Source organism: Merops nubicus, unplaced genomic scaffold (genome assembly GCF_000691845.1).
Source record: "Merops nubicus isolate BGI_N331 unplaced genomic scaffold, ASM69184v1 scaffold16401, whole genome shotgun sequence".
In the NCBI taxonomy this organism is placed as follows: Eukaryota; Metazoa; Chordata; class Aves; order Coraciiformes; family Meropidae; genus Merops; species Merops nubicus.
In genome coordinates this window covers 27440-43071 of record NW_008587743.1, presented here as the reverse complement: position 1 = coordinate 43071, position 15632 = coordinate 27440, and the positions used below count along the sequence as shown (strand labels likewise).

The window sequence follows — 15632 nt, the reverse complement described above, 5'->3', positions numbered from 1 at the left end:
CGGGCGGCCTGCGCCGGCGGCCTAGGGCGGTCCTGCTCTGTACCTTAGAGCCCTGGAGTCAGCCGCAGAACTGTTTCAGTTGGAAGATTCTTTTAAGATCGTCGAATCCAAACGTTAGCTCAGCACTGCCCAGGGACTAAACCACGTCCCTCAGCAGCACAGCTACACGGCTTTAGTCCCTCCAGGGATGGGGACTCAACCACGCCCCCGGGCAGCCTGGCCTGCGCCTTTTTTTCCCAATGCCCAACCTAACCAACCCCTGGCACAAGCTGAGGCCAGTTCCCCTTGTCCTATCGCTTCTTCCCTGGGAGAAGAGACCGACCCTCACCTCACTCCAGCCTCCTGTCAGGGAGCTGTTGGGTATGAGAAGGTCTTTCCCAAACCTCTTTTTCTCCAGGTTCAAAAACCCCAGTTCCTTCAGCCGCTTCTCACAAGACTTGTGTTCTAGCTGGAGGAAAAAATGCTTTCACTCGTACATAAAGTCACTCATAAAGTAACCCTGTAATATGATTTTTCCTTGAGATACTTCAAACCCAGTGTTTATTTAGTAAAATCAGGAGCATTTCAGTACCCATGCTTGAGTGGCACCTGCCACAGGGAAGAGTTGTCACTCTGGTAGTGTAACAACAAGTTCCACACAGCTCCCCACTGCAAAAGCTGCATCTGGATGCTGCAGCCACCCTTGGCTGGCAACAGAAGAGAGCTTGACAGAGCCAAGTTTTCTTCTGCACAACCTTACAAGGAGCCAAGGGGCAGGGCTTCGCTGGGGGTAGAAGAATCCTAACAGTTCCCACATCCAGAGGGGGAAAAGGAGCTAGGTTATAGTTCTTGGAGTACTGAAACCCAGCTGAAAGCCCCTGGTCTAGACTGGCAGATGCAATGCAGAGCAGATTGCTCTTCAGTGCTCACCAACTCTAGAGACAGGGGAGGGGAAATCATCTGAGAGGGCTCTGAAAGGACGTGATCCCTCTCTAGCACATCGTAGCCATTCCTTCTGCTTCTCTCTGCAGGCATTGATAGCAAATGATGACAAACAGTCATTAGCTGGTGATGTAAATTGATACAAAATGTTCAGTCTGGTATATTTAAGCTGCAGCTTCTCTCCCTCTTTGCCTTCCTGTCTTCCTCTGAAGTGCTGTGTGCTTTTCCAGTTACCTGGGAACAGTGCTGTTCATTTTGATTAATGAAAACAAAATCCTAGAGCAATTGCTCACATAGAAAAATGTTTTTTTAATACCCGACTGCTGTAAATTGTGCTCTGTGCTGTTCTTGCTCAGCCATGCCCCTCTGTTATGAGCAGGTCTATGTTCCTTGCTGTCTCCTGCTCCCTAGGGCCCTTCCTTCAGGCGTGCTGCCTCATGGCTGCTCACTTGCCTCTTCCTTTTGTGTACTCCAGCGAAGCGTGATGTCCTCAGCAACAGCTCCTGTTGCCCCACTGCTGTATATCAACAGCCTTTGGGAAAAGCCTATTTACCAGTGAGTTCTCAGTGAAGGAAGCCTCAGACTAGCAGGTGGAGCAGAGGAGCAAGGCGAGCTGCGAGCTCCCTAGCACAGCACCTGCCAGTCAGGCTCGTGCAGAACGGGTCACCCCGTGTGAATGGGGACACGCTCCGAACGGATGGGTTGGAATTTGCAGCGTGGCATGTGTACGGTTTGGGGGGGTAGTCTGCCAACTCACCACATCCTGCTGCACCAGTGCTGCTAGAAGATAACCACCTGGAAAACCTCACACAGCAGCTGTTCACTATTGCAAACGGGTTTAAGCCGTTCGTTAAGTAAATGGCTTATGAAAACAAGCACCTCATTCCCATCTTGTTTGCATTTCCATTTATTTTACAAGTCATCGTTCACACAATGATAACAAGGTACTGATCCAAACAATTCTGTAACAATTAAAAAAGTAAACATTTGTTGTGACCATGTACATTGAATTGCACTTTTAATAACAAGCATTACACTTATACTTTCATATTATACTTTATATAATACGTGGATTTTTCACCCAAGTACTAGCAGTATCAAATTGTTCTCCGTTGAAAGTCTGATAGTGCTATGATGCTATTTTTTCCTCACTACTTAGGATTTGCAAACTTGGAACACAGCCAGATACCAAACACGACTCCAAACCTGGAACACTTCATTGTGATGGAGTCAGCACTTTGAAGCTGCTGTTTTCAGTGTGCTCAGGTGAATCCACCTTGAATGGCAGACTCCGAGGTACCTGGATTGTGCTTGGTTAGACCCTTTTCTGCAGTCATGTGCCATCTTTTCCCTGCTTGGAGAAGCCAGAGAATCTTCCATGGGAAAATGATAGTTCCCAGAGCTCAAGGGAGCTCCTGGCACAGCTTTTGAAGGTGGTATCAGCAGCAGTGCAAAGCCAGGGATTACTGGAAGAAAGAAACTGGGATCTGGAGAGAAATCTGAGAACATCTGCCCTTGTTTGCATTGGTAGTACCATCCATGTATTATATAAAATATAAAAATAAGAGAAACTGAAAGGAAATTAGTACAGCCCAGGATTCTGGTGGTATCAGATCACAAATGAAATTTATGATACCAAATCCTTTTGATGTATTTATCCCCTTGTGATTCAGTTTCCTATATATTGTTCTATATATAAGATATAGTTTTCCAAAGATACATATAGATTCCTTTACAGGTTAAATAAAAGCAAGTCTCACTGAATAAGAAAATAAGAGGAAATAATGTCCTAATTCTCTACCTGTATCTTTTTTTGGTTATTTTTTCCTTTTTTTCAGCTAAAAATAGCATGAAACACATTCAGCAGCAAAGCAGTTGGAATCCAGGAGAAAGGGAGAGCTCTGAATTCCTGGAGGATTAACCTGTACTTAGTACTAAGTACGTTAACTGTACATAGTTAATGCACTATGCTGAAATAAACAACGTAGACTTCTGGCTTGGGAATGACAGGACCTCGATCAATGCTGAGTATTATTTATCCAGCTGCAACTTCTTTGAATTTCCCCAAAACCACCTATGGATTAGCCGTGTTTAAAGGCTGCTCTGACATACACCTAACCTACCTTGAAAGCCCCAAATTTCAGTGCTTCCTTGTGTCTCCCCTTAGTATTAGTACTCGGAAGGAGGTAATGGGACAGCTCCCAGCAGGGTATTAGCATAACAGACGGACAAGTAATTCCGTTCAGTCCTTTGTTTGCACGAAGGACGCGGCGGCTGGCGCGGAGCACGCCCAGCACCCGGGTGTGCACAGCGCCCCGCGCTCTGCTGCGGCGAGGCGTGCTCCTCAGCCAGCAGCCCGGCTGCAGGGGAGTGTCTGCCCTCATCTACACGTTCCCACACTAACGTGGACTAAGGGCTCCTCTCGAGCAGCTGGAAGAAAACCAGCACTGTAAGATGAGAGTGTTTCTGTTTTCAGTGCCAACGGCATTTAGGCTGATTAGGTTGTGCAGAAGTATGCTGATTATCCCTGAGTCTAACTGTAAATTGAAGTAAGAGGTACAGTGCTCCCACGCATAATACCAGTAGTTTCATGATTTCACTGCAGTTGCTTCACAGAAAGAAGGGGACAGCCCTACCTTTATCCTGTGGAGAAAGCAAGACTATGCAGCTTCCAAGTTTTGATACTTCAGTACCAGTAAATTCAGATTTTTGTTTAGTCTGCATTGCCACATTCCATCAGTGAGTGACATCGTGACTCTGCAGCCAATGAGACACTTCATGCTTTGTCAAGGGGCTCAGTTCTTCTTCTTGTCCACCTCCCTCTCCCCTTGTAAATGGCTGGTTTTATTTTGAGTTGTTTTGAACACAATGGCACAGATGAAAGCATCTATCTTAAAGGAAATTTCAAGGGCCAACCAAGAGAAGGCCTTTAAAATCTCTAACAAGAGGGAAAGGAAAAATTGCTTACCTGTGTAAGCAATTGGACTTAGCTGGAGCAAATTATGTACTAATTAATGGGGACATGTTGTAGGCTGGCAGCACCAGTAATATGGCTTACTGCCTTTCCTGAGACAGGCTTTTACTAAACATGGATGCACTCGGACCTTGGGGATTTTGCAGTTTCTTAGATTAACACCACTCATGATTTTATTGGTTTGAATTGTCTCTTAAAATTTGGTAAACTAAGCAAAATAAGTCCTATTACTTTAGAACATTGTTTGATTCACAAAGACAATACTAGTTCACAGATGTACCATGTAACTAAATCAGCCTTGCTTCATTTATCCTGTAAAGTGTTACAGTCAAAGGAAAAACAATGACTTTTTAAAGTTAAAAAAAGAATTATTATTTTTTCCTCCATATTGGGCATCTCAGGAACAGATTAGAATCCAACAAGATAAAACAGTTGTACTAAAAAATATTCTTTGGAGGTTTGTACCTAATCAAAGTGAAGGCTTTGTTTTCAGAACTGTGCATTCTCAGTAAAATTAAAAAATAAGATCTAGTTCCACATATGTATTATCAAATTAAAATAATTTTGATGTGGATACATAGTTTAATACTGACTCTGGAAAAAAAAATATTAATCACTCCAGACTTAGGAGCTACGTTAGCTGTTCCTGTGCCACATGAAAATCACAGTTTCAGCGAGACCTTGCTGAGGTTCCCTGCTGGAAAGCTGAAGCAGGAGCCGGCCCTGCTGGGCGGATCCGTCGGGCTGGGATCTGTGTCAGTCACACGCTGCCCAGCGGGCTGGTCTAACCCCAGGCAAACCCAGTTTCCCAAGCACATGGATAGTCAGCAGGGAGAATTTTAGCTTGCCTGGTTTAACCGTGGTCTGGCTCCTTTCCCTGTTTTGGAATATAACTAGGCTTATTTATCAAGATAATGCCATAGAGCAATTTTCTCATCCTGTCAGTAGATGGGAGAAGACACACTTTCCATGTAAATATTACTCTTACAAATTACTCTCCACTGCTACAAACGCTACCTTGGATCTATGGATGGAAGATGAAAATCCTTTACTGCCTTTACGCCACTGCCTAGAGTGATAGCGCAGCCATGGCTTTCTGAAGCTTTTTTTTTTCTGAGGTAAGCCAGTGTCCATCCTATGAGGATGGAAATTATCACAGCTAGTGTGTAGCAAACATGTTTTTGTCACAGAAACTCAACTTCCAAAGTCAGAGAGCTGCTACACTATGAAAGATGATGTCTCAAACCGTGAAATGTGGCAGGTTCTTTTCTGATGAACTTGGGAAACCCCACTCCCATGATCTGCTTGCACTCATTGGACCATTTGAGATGATTTAATTCATTAACTGGGCAAAAGAATAACCGGGGGGTGAAAATCCACCCACGTCTTTGTGTTTTCTTTTGTTTTTAATCATTTCCAGTAAGTGCCATACCAAGGACAGAAGGGACACAACAGGGAGTTGGAGGGTTGAGATCTTTGAGCAGCAGTGAGCTGTTAAGTTAACTCAGCTGCTCAGGGAATCACAGTCTTACCCATTAAAAACAAACAAACAAAAAAAGTTATTACTGCATTTTTTCCAGTAAAGGTTTTAAATTAACTTTTAAATATGATTTAAGATTAATGAGAAATTCAGACACTTGCCAAACCACCCCCGTCACTCATCAGCACAGTGCTCTCAAATATACCAGTCAGACGTACACCAGGATTCCTTAAATGTCACTTCCAACTGATCATGGTTTGTTTCCAGTCTGAAGCTGAGCTGGAAAGTGCCTGACTAATGCCAGGTTTAGACAGTTGAGAGAATGGAAACATTTATGCAAATATTAGTAGCAAGAAAGTGACCAGGGAAAAAGGTTTCTGTTAATATTTGCAAAAGAAATTCTTTCTGCTTTTCCCCCCTTTTTTTCTCACTGTGTTAACATTTCCAGATAATCACTGTTCTTGCAGGTATATTTTTAAATATTAAAATTTTGAAACCCCTTGTTCTTAGAGGAGAGAACGTCTTTGCAGGAGAGTTGTGTCAGGATAGAGACTGTACTGTGATCTCTACGTCAAACAGCTGACTGCCTTTCAGAATCATTCCTTTGGCACAGGTAACATTAAATTTGTACTACCCTGTTTAAAATAATTCACAATTATGCTTGACAACAAAGCATGAGATGGGTATCATTAAATTTTATTGTACAAAACTGACAAGAAATGGCATTCCTTGGAATTAAAAAAGCAATTATAGATCAAAACAGAACTAATGTCTCTGGAACAATTTTGTAAATGGAACAATTAATACACAACCTTTAGTCCAGCAACGATATTTACCTGCAAGACATCTTTAGACAGGACAGGTATAATTAAAAAAATATTCCATTAGTTCAAGCAATAGTTTTAATTTTCCATGAAATAAGTATTTCTATAAACACTTTATGTTCAGTCAAAACAAATGCTTTTGAATTTTCTTACCTTCAGAGATATAAAACAACCAGACAGGTTTGGGAATCATCAGAGAAGCCTGCACCACGGGAAAGTCTAGGTTTTGTATTCTGCTTGAAAACATTTGGGTTTATGAAAATAAGTAATACCAACGTAGCATTTCCTAACCAAATACTTCTAGCAAACAGATGTTCCTTCTGTTATGTTTTATTCATCAGCATGGCACCAGCCTTTCGGGTTTTTTATTTGATGCCTCATTTCTGTGTCAAATTCAGAATTTGAATGTAGACCCAGGGAAAGGTTTTCATTCCTTTTATTCATAAAACCTACCCCTTATCACACAGGATTTACAAATGTCAAAATTATGCAAAGTCTTCACTCCGCTTCTTGGCAAAAGCATCAAATAAATGCTAAGCAGTTTTCCCTTTATCCCAGTGGAAGGAATGCTTCCTTGGAATTCTTAGTATAAATGTGAAATAAAAAAGGGAACTAGACAAGTTTATGTTAAATTCCAGTTCAGTTGTAAATAGCCTTTAAACAACAGTGCTACAAAGAACTGCACTATTTGCACTTCTGAAGAAAAGAGCATCAAAACTAAGAAATTATCAGGGCAGCTCATAGCCAACTGTGCCCAGAGAGCACAAGACCTCCTTTGCCATGGCCTAGGCTTTACAGAAAGTGCTTCTCTGCAGGACGCAGTCACTGCGGCGGGCGTCTGCCATGGCCCCGGGCACACGGGACCCTGGTGCCCACGCGCCCCCACGCTGTGCTTCCTACAAACAGAGTACGCCACAGGAACTGACACTTCCCATCCTCTCCCTTCCTCCAGCAGAAGAAAAAACCTTCTATGCAAGATAAAAATAATTTTGAATAATTAGTCGTGTATTAAAGACCTAGTTTTGAAGTATTTATTTAACATCTAGTCATATAAAATAAAGTGTAAAAGTATGAAGGTATCAGAACGTGGCTTTCAGCAAGGCAGTTTGGGAAGTAAGAATTCAACATAAAACAGGAAATATTCCCCCCCCCCTTTTGAAAAGGGTCACATCAGAATGAATGAAAAACACCGGAGAATTTCACTTCAAGCCTGAACTCCTGCCTTTTGTCCTTTCCTCGAGAGGAGAGACCACTGGGAGAACCCTTCAGGGTTGGAGTTGTGTTGTTCTTTGTGCTCTTGTAGCTCTGGCTCTGGCTGGAACTATGTGCTGCCCTCTCTGGGTGGCAGGGGTGGCTGAGGCTGCTGTGGTGGCTGTGTGCCTGTCGCCGTTTTGATAGAGTTCAGGGTTTTGCTAAACCAAGAGTTTTTGGCAGCTTGGATTTCATTCATAAGGGCTCCTCTCTGGTGCTCCAGCTCCTAAGAAAGCAGAATAGTCAGAATTGATCAAAACCCAATTAGGTAAAAAAAACGCATCCTTGAACTCAGTCCCTGCAATCCAGCACTTTCCTTGCAACCTCCCAGGCATGAGGGAGAGAAGACAGACTGAAATTGTAGAAACAGCATAAGATTTTTAAATATAGAAATAAAAACCTCTTTTTTTTTTAACACAAAATTATTCTGGAAATTCTCAGGTATACAGTGGTAAAGGTATGTGCTCCCTTTTGGAACAATTTTTTGCATGAATCACAGTTATTTTGGATGGAGCACAGCAAGGTTAAGGAGACTGCCCTGCTATACTTGGATTCCACGCACCTGAATTTTGCACTTGGCTTCCACAAGCTGCAGTTTGGTCTGTGCGAGTTCCAGCTCCATCTCTCTCAGCTGCTTCTTCAGTGCATCCTTCTCATCATCCGTTTCTATGCCTTTATTCTCCGTGCTCACTGCAGGCAGCTTCAGTGCCCCCTCCTTACTGAAAATCTCACTGCAGTGTTTGCAGGCCATCACTTTCCCCTGAAATACCCAGAAAGCTCAGTTTTAATCCATGCTCCAGGAGTTGCTGTGCTTCCTGAGGAATTGTTTTCTGTTAGAGATTGCCTTTCAGTCAGTCAGCTCAAACTACCTAGTACTGCAGCTTTCATATTTGACATGAAAAGAATGCGAGAAGTTCATGAACAATTACTAGGCTACATTAGCCAGTATAAAAATTCCTAAAATTTACTGAGTGTGCTCTGCCTAAGCACAGAGGCTTTGCTCCCAGATCAGAATTACTCAAGCCCTCTAGCTACCAAAGCTTTGGAATATTTTGCAGTATTTATGCCAGTGTAATTCAGAAGAATAAATTACCCTCCAGGGGCTTTTTGTCTTCTGTAAAAGCACTTGACCAAAGTAATACTGACTGTCATGTTTTAAATAACACCAGGTAGCTTTTCCTTATCTCCACAAGTGAGCGAGCAGCCTGTGCTCACTGCAAGGGCTGGTGCTGTCCCACTGGTGCTTGTTTAGCACCCTCGGGGATGGCCCTTTTCACCAGCAACGCCTGACACACAACAGCGAGGTTGTTGTGCTGCCTGGGGAGGGGAACCACTTACAGCTGAAGATGAAAACTCAAATGGGATATTGAGCTTTCTCAGCAGACTGCAGGAACACCAACACTAATTTTTTTTTACCAGTAACAAAAAGTCACTAGAAAGTAACAAATCAGGTTCAGATGGAGTAGTAAAGAAACAACTAGAAGCTATAGCAGAGGAAAACAATTCTGCCTACTCAGTAGTGACAAAGCAGAGGGATGGAATTGTTACCTGATGAGGAAACATCTACCTCTAGGTGTTCCTGGTACGGGGGCTTACAGAAGGGAGAGGAACTGCTATGGAAATTCTGAGGATGGCCCAAGATGTGCCAATTATTTGAACCAATCCTGCTTAAATTACAGAAACCCAAATATAAATATTGTCCAGTTAAGCCAATTCTGATCCCTCCACTGTGCACACTGGAGAAGCAACACACTTTCTAGAGAGCCTTTATTTATTTTTTCCATCAAACTAAAACATCCAAGTAAATACCATCTGTACATTTTTGGGTTTGGTTTTGTTTTCCATAAGTATACATTTCAAAAGGAAAAATAAAAGCCAAGTACTATATGCACTTCAGTTTGAGAATTCCACCCTGTCCGATAATAAGATAAAAGAACCCTGAAAGAAAATAAACCCTTCCATTGTTTCCATCTGAGGAAAATTGCCTGTGGGCTATGAGAGCAGCTGTGTGGGCACTGCTGCTGTTACACAGACCTCAGCTGACACTCTGACCTGCACCCCTGGCATTCAGCAATACTCATGTCAGAAACGCCCCCTAGGTCCAGGCATCCTTCTCACCTTCACAACTTCCAGTTCATCTTTGCTGGCTGCCTGTTGCTTTTCCAGCCTGGTACTCAGCTGCGAACAAATCTGGAGCAGAGAAAGTGAAAAGTTTACTATACTGAAATATAACCTGTTCTTCTTAACATTTTTTTTTTGTTAGACCCAACATTTCTTAAATTCTGCCTCGCTTAGGTATTTGCAGTTCCCCCTTCACAAATCCACCACTGCTGATAATGAGGATAAAAAAATGACAGTATTCAGTACAGAACCTGAACACAGAGACAGGAACCTCTTATGGAATAATTGGTTTATAATATTTATGCTGCATTAAGTCACAGAGTAAAGAAACATTCACCCCACAGTACTAGAATTAGCTGGAAGACAGATTATTCCCGATTCCCTAAATTAGGAGACTATTAGGAAGACCACAGAAATAGTCACAACAAATTACAATGCTGGCTTTCTGAAAGCCTGAAATATATTTTATGGAGAGGATGAGATCTGCAACTCTGAAAATTCAGCTCCTGGAACAAGTTGAAAGAAGAAATATGAGAAAGCGTCTCCAGAACAGTACCTGTTTGTACTCTGCAATAATGGCTGTGGTTTTCTTGATCTCAGATTCTGCCTTCTCGATCTGCTTCCTGAAGACTTCCTTCAGCTAGGAATGGAAGGATATGTTACACAGTACACTGAGAGAAGCTCTCAAAATGTGTCATCAGACTGTCTTCTTGAAGTCTCGCTGTATCTACAACAGTTTTACAGCTTCTTAAGGAATCCCAGTTCTTCAGACAAGTGTCTGATTTACTCAGTATACAAATACCTATTATATTCAATTACAACTGAATATAAAAAGTCTGTGCTGTGATACAGCGTATCTGTGCTTAGCAAATCCTCCTCTAGGGTAACTCTATGTTGCAGTGTGAAAAAAAGATGAAAAAAGAGAATACTATTCACTGGGTTTTACTCATTTTGTTCTTGTTTTTCTGCATGTTGTCACAGCAGGTTTGGGCAGACAGATTATTTTTTTATTTGAGATGGAACAGAATCTCTCAGCACTACCTCTCTCATCTCCATCACAGGAGAAAAAAAGTCTAGTTTTGCCTGTGGCACTGCCTTAAATTACAGCTAAACTCACTCCTCCACTGTTCAGAACCACTGCGTTTGCAGTGGAGCCCTTTCAGTATGAAGGCCTCCACTGCCCTGTTTATGGCAGTGAACTTGGCAACCCCCATTTCAGAGAGACACAAAGAATTAACGTTTGATTCTTTTAGTCACTGCTGTCAAATGGCAAAAATAATAAATCAGGGTGTTGCTTTTGAAACACTTTCATGTGTGTCACAAAACACAGCACAATTCAGCACCTTAGACAGGTGGGATTAAAAAAACTAAGACTGAACATTTTGCAAATTACTATGAGGCCAGGTTTAGTCAGAAAAATTCTCCCAACCCTCAACTCTGGTCTGCTGCTGCTTCTAGCTTCATCCAGGAGTGTTCACAGCACTAGTTCAGTCAAACAGCAGCTGAACCCAGAATGGTCTCTTACAAGGCAGTAACTCTTCCAGGTCCTTGTTTAGATAATTACATGAGGTCTGATCACGTCTCCTTAGCTTCGACTGCTCACCACCACTGAAAATCACGTTCCCCATACTGGGAAGAGGATAAGGTATGGAGAACGGAACATTCAGAGCTCAAGTAAAGGAAAACACTGAAAGTCATACTTTAAAAAAAAATATATATATTTACCAGGACACTACAGATTTTTAATTGCGACTGCATTTTGAAGGCAAAATCCTTCCTACCGCTGCACATGTTCACGCATTTCTGCTTATCCTTTTGCTTGCATTTCCTTGCTAAAGGAGAAAAGTGGGAGAAGGCCTTACCTGAGCAGTTTCCTCTTCCTGCTTCCGTTTCTCTTCCTCAGTCTCCACTAGTTTCTGTTTGGTCAGGAGAAGTTCCTTGTTCAACACATCTGCTTTGTCTTCAGCCTAGAATGGGAGACGCTGCCGTGAATCGGGCGCCACCTGCGCCGCTCCAGAAGCACTGGTGTGTGCATCTCAGGACTACTGCTGAGCCTGGCTCTAGCGCTGCCTCTTCCTGCCCTCTGAGGGATCACCTAACCTCGTTTTTTAGGTTAAATTCCCTCTTCAAGTAGTTATTTTCTGAAGTTGTTTCACTGTTTTTCGGCAGCTGTGCAAAAGGACCCTTTTGCCAAGCGTTTACCACCACCCAGACAGCAAGTGAGCAGATACTACATCTTGATACAACCTAACCCAACAATGATGCGTAGAATATTACTGCGGGGAACAATATTAATCTAAGTGATGGCAGCATGATTTAGCTCCAGTGTAACTTCAGATATTTCAGTCCATTTCTGTAACTGTAAAAAGGGAAACCAGACCCTGTAGAAAATGTCATGTGCATGCACTGTGCCTTACAAAGTGTTTGGGTGAAGACCTGTATAAAAACATGAACAGGACCACTGAAAAAGACGGTTTCTTTATCAATGCAAGTAAGGGTAACCTGAAGAAACTTGATACTGTGTGTGTACTGGAGAATACAAATTTTCTTGTTACTTTGAAGCTTATGGTAGAACCAGAAAATCACAGCATCATTTTGGTTGGAAGAGACCTTTAAGAACACGTCCAACCATTAACCCAGCACTGCCAGGTCAACACTAAACCATGTCCCTCAGCACCACATCTACATGGCTTTTCAACCCCTCCAGGGATGGGGACTCCACCACTGCCCTGGGCAGCCTGGGCCAGGCCTTGACAACCCTTTCGGGAAAGACATTTTTCCATCATGTCCAATCTAAACCTTTCCTGGCACAACTTGAGGCCGTTTCCTTTTGTCCTTTCACTTGTTCCTTTGGAGAAGAGACCCACCCCCACGTCGCTCCAACCTCCTTTCAGGGAGTTGTCAAGAACAAGATCGTTTCCCCTGAGCCTCAGTTTCTCCATGCTCAACAACCCCAGGTCCCTTAGCCACTCCTCACAAGACTTGTGCTCTAGACCCTTCACCAGCTTCACTGCCCTGCTCTGGACACACTCCAGCCCCTCAATGTCCTTCTTGGAATCAGGGGACCAAAACTGAACCTAGCCTCACCAATACTGAGTACAGGGGGACAACCACTCCTTAGTCCTGCTGGCCACACTAGTGCAGATACAAGCCAGGATGCTGGTGGCCTTCTTGGCCACCTGGGCGCACACTGGCTCAAATTCAGCCATCTGTCAACCAACACCCCCAGGTCCTTTTTGCTGGGCAGTTTCCAGCCATTCCTCCCCCAGCCTGGAGCACTGCAGGGGGTTGTTGTGACCCCAGTGCAGGACCTGGCACTTGGCCTTGTTGAACCTCATCCCACTAACCTTGGCCCACAGATCCAGCCTGTCCAGACCTCCCTATAGAGCTTTTCCACTCTCCAGCAGATCAGCACTCCTGCCTAACTTGATGTTGTCTGAAAACTTGCTGAGTGCCCTCGATACCCTCAGGGAAATACACTGGGGAAACTTTAGCTTTGTGAGCACTGTCCTCACTGATCATCACGAGAGAAATGTATTTCTCAGTGCCTGGGTATTTTCTGTCACCACCCCAGCTGGGAGATACACACTGCATCACACTGCTCCTGCTGTTTGGGAACGAAGTGTGAGGGCTGTGGGCAAGTAGCACTTAAGTTTGTGGAAAATGCAAGAGGGAAAAGGCATTGGAAACAACAAAGAACAGTACAGGACTTGTCCTGGAGTGGCAGTTTGGTTTTCTACTAGTGCTGGTGGTATTGGCTTATCTATTTGCCACAGCACTAATTATTAGAGAGGATGTTAGTGGCGATGGTGGGCAGCAGAAGCAGCTCCACCAGGGCCACAGCTGAAGAGATGGACTGAGGATCCCTGCATTGCCTGGTGTGCACATGGCTGTATGGGGGAAAGGAAAACAAGCAGTGAAAGAACAGAAAATTGGCACAATGACATCTTAGAACAGAAGTAGCCAGGGATGACAAGGCTATTTTTGAGGAAAGGTCTATTTAAGATATGCTTAGAAGGAATATTTCCTCCTTTTATGTGTTTACTCCATGTTCTCCAAGGCCCTGCAGTGGTGTTTGTATCACCTGTCCTTGCAGATGAGGAATGCAGGAGCACAAAGCTTCTCTTTCTGTCACTTCAGGGTGTGGAAAAATTTCATGGGGCTACTTTTGTCTACAAAAAGACCACTAAAAAAAGACCATCTCCCTGCAGGAGAGCAGGGAACAGGACTGGCAAAGGAATGTGCTTGGCTGCCTTGTCATGATACTTCAGAAAAAACACACACGGGTAGCTGCAGATGTAAAGCTGCTTTATGTAGAGCTACTCCCAGGGAAGACAGAGCACCTCAACACTTTGCTTCTGGCCTGCAGAGATCACCCACTCCACCATGCAAAGTGCACCTCTGCCAGCATCTGTGCACCCAGACAGCTCAGATCTACACAATCACACGGATCCAAACCAGCAGAGCCTGACTGTCAAGGATCTGCCTAAACCGAAACACAAACAGTGTAAGTGTGCTCAGTGATGTTTACAGTTCTGAAGTTAGAGGAATAAAGCCAAGTGACTACAGGAAATCAAACTGGGAGGCCCTAGCAGGAGGAGATTTTACACTGTAATAGCCATTGCAGCCTCACTGAGCAAGGGACTAATGCTGAGGTGTGGTGGCGTTCGGCCCTCCGGCATTTAGTACCTTAATAACAGCTGTTACGGCAATTATCCATATTATATAAAACACTCCAGAAAGGAGGGCTGAACGTGTAGATATCTGAGCTAAAGGGCTCTGAGTGCTGATGCCCTCCACATTCCAGTCTTCAGAGGAAGCAAAAGCAGCTATCAAAGGACACTTGGGAGCTTTTCTAATTTTTGGTGCCATGCCACTTCCTTATCTCTGGATTTTGTTGGCTGTACTAAAACTGCTGTGAAAAGCAGATACATGTAAGTTGGTAGACATCCTGCAAGGCTACTTCCCTTGAAATTAGTCTTTGAGGAGCACGTGGTATCTTTTCAAGTACATATTTGTTCTTTTGGTATCTGCCTAACGGTTATGGCTCACGTTTTCTGCAACGATCCACCACAGAGAAGGTGCAGTTGGTGCTGGGAATGCCTAAGCTGCATGCACGTGGAAATCTGCCTTGCTAGGAGGGAGCTTGTCAGGAAAATAAAGGCACAGGTTATCACACTTCTAATGTTGTGTTCATGCTTTCACTCGAGCACAAAGCAGGGCTCCTAAAGCTGGTGTTGCCACGCCTGTGCCGGGACCCATCCCTGTTACCATCACCTGGTCCAGGTCATTCCGTAAGGCAATTTTGCTGGTTACAAGCTCATGGGCAAGGTCGTCGTTCTCCTGCTCCAGCCGCATGCTTGCTTCCTGGAGCCTGCGGTTCTCCCTCTGCAGGAAGAAAGAAACAACCAGAGAAGGAAGTTACTCCTCACCAATATTAAAGAGCAAGAAGCGAGTACATTGTGTGTGTAAAACACTGAGAAGGCAAGAGTGCACATGAAGACAGGACTGCTGCTCTGGGAAACCACAGTGAATTAAGCCAGCAGTGCAAGTGCAGCAGTTCCACTTACATCCCAATGGTTGTGTTTGTGTCACGCGGGTGACACTGACTGTCAGGTCTCTCTGTCCAAGGTAAACATCGTCCTCGCCACAAAAGCATTTGGTTTCTGCTTGCTCATCATCAAAAGAAATCAAGCAGATAAAATCCCACCCGGCAGCAGTGAACAAGGATCAATTAAGAGATATTCATCATAATGTTTCCAACTGAAAGTAGAAAGCTGCCCTGCTTCATTTTACACAATTCTGTCTGCAGGAATCCATAAAAATAGCCCGTTTTGTAGATGATGTCCTGCCAACCTCCCAACTTCTGTAGGACCAGTGAAGAACAACACTTAGGAGGGAACTCCCTACGGCTCGTACAACCTGTGTTGCCGTTTGTGCACTTTCTCTGGAACTTGCTGCAGTGACGACAGCACACAATTTACAGGATACTTGCTGAGAAAAAGTGCCAGATGGAGAGGGGACCTCACTCCCTGCACACAGAACCTGCTTGGCAGGCAAG

At 43.9% G+C, this 15632-nt stretch overlaps 1 protein-coding gene across 3 annotated transcripts in view; it reads right to left on the bottom strand.

The window, feature by feature from the left end:
- Positions 1-7223: 7223 nt before the first annotated feature.
- The window catches only part of LOC103781334 (rab GTPase-activating protein 1-like), a 33729-nt gene continuing 25320 nt past the window's right edge, over positions 7224-15632 (bottom strand). For all 3 annotated transcript variants that reach the window (XM_008949045.1, XM_008949046.1, XM_008949047.1), the window contains 6 exons: positions 14849-14959; positions 11434-11538; positions 10128-10211; positions 9569-9640; positions 8013-8210; positions 7224-7676 (listed from right to left, as the gene is read on the bottom strand). In XM_008949045.1, the coding sequence (XP_008947293.1) occupies positions 7521-7676; positions 8013-8210; positions 9569-9640; positions 10128-10211; positions 11434-11538; positions 14849-14959 (726 nt within the window). In that variant the 3' untranslated portion in view covers positions 7224-7520. The remainder of the gene's footprint in view (positions 7677-8012; positions 8211-9568; positions 9641-10127; positions 10212-11433; positions 11539-14848; positions 14960-15632) is intronic.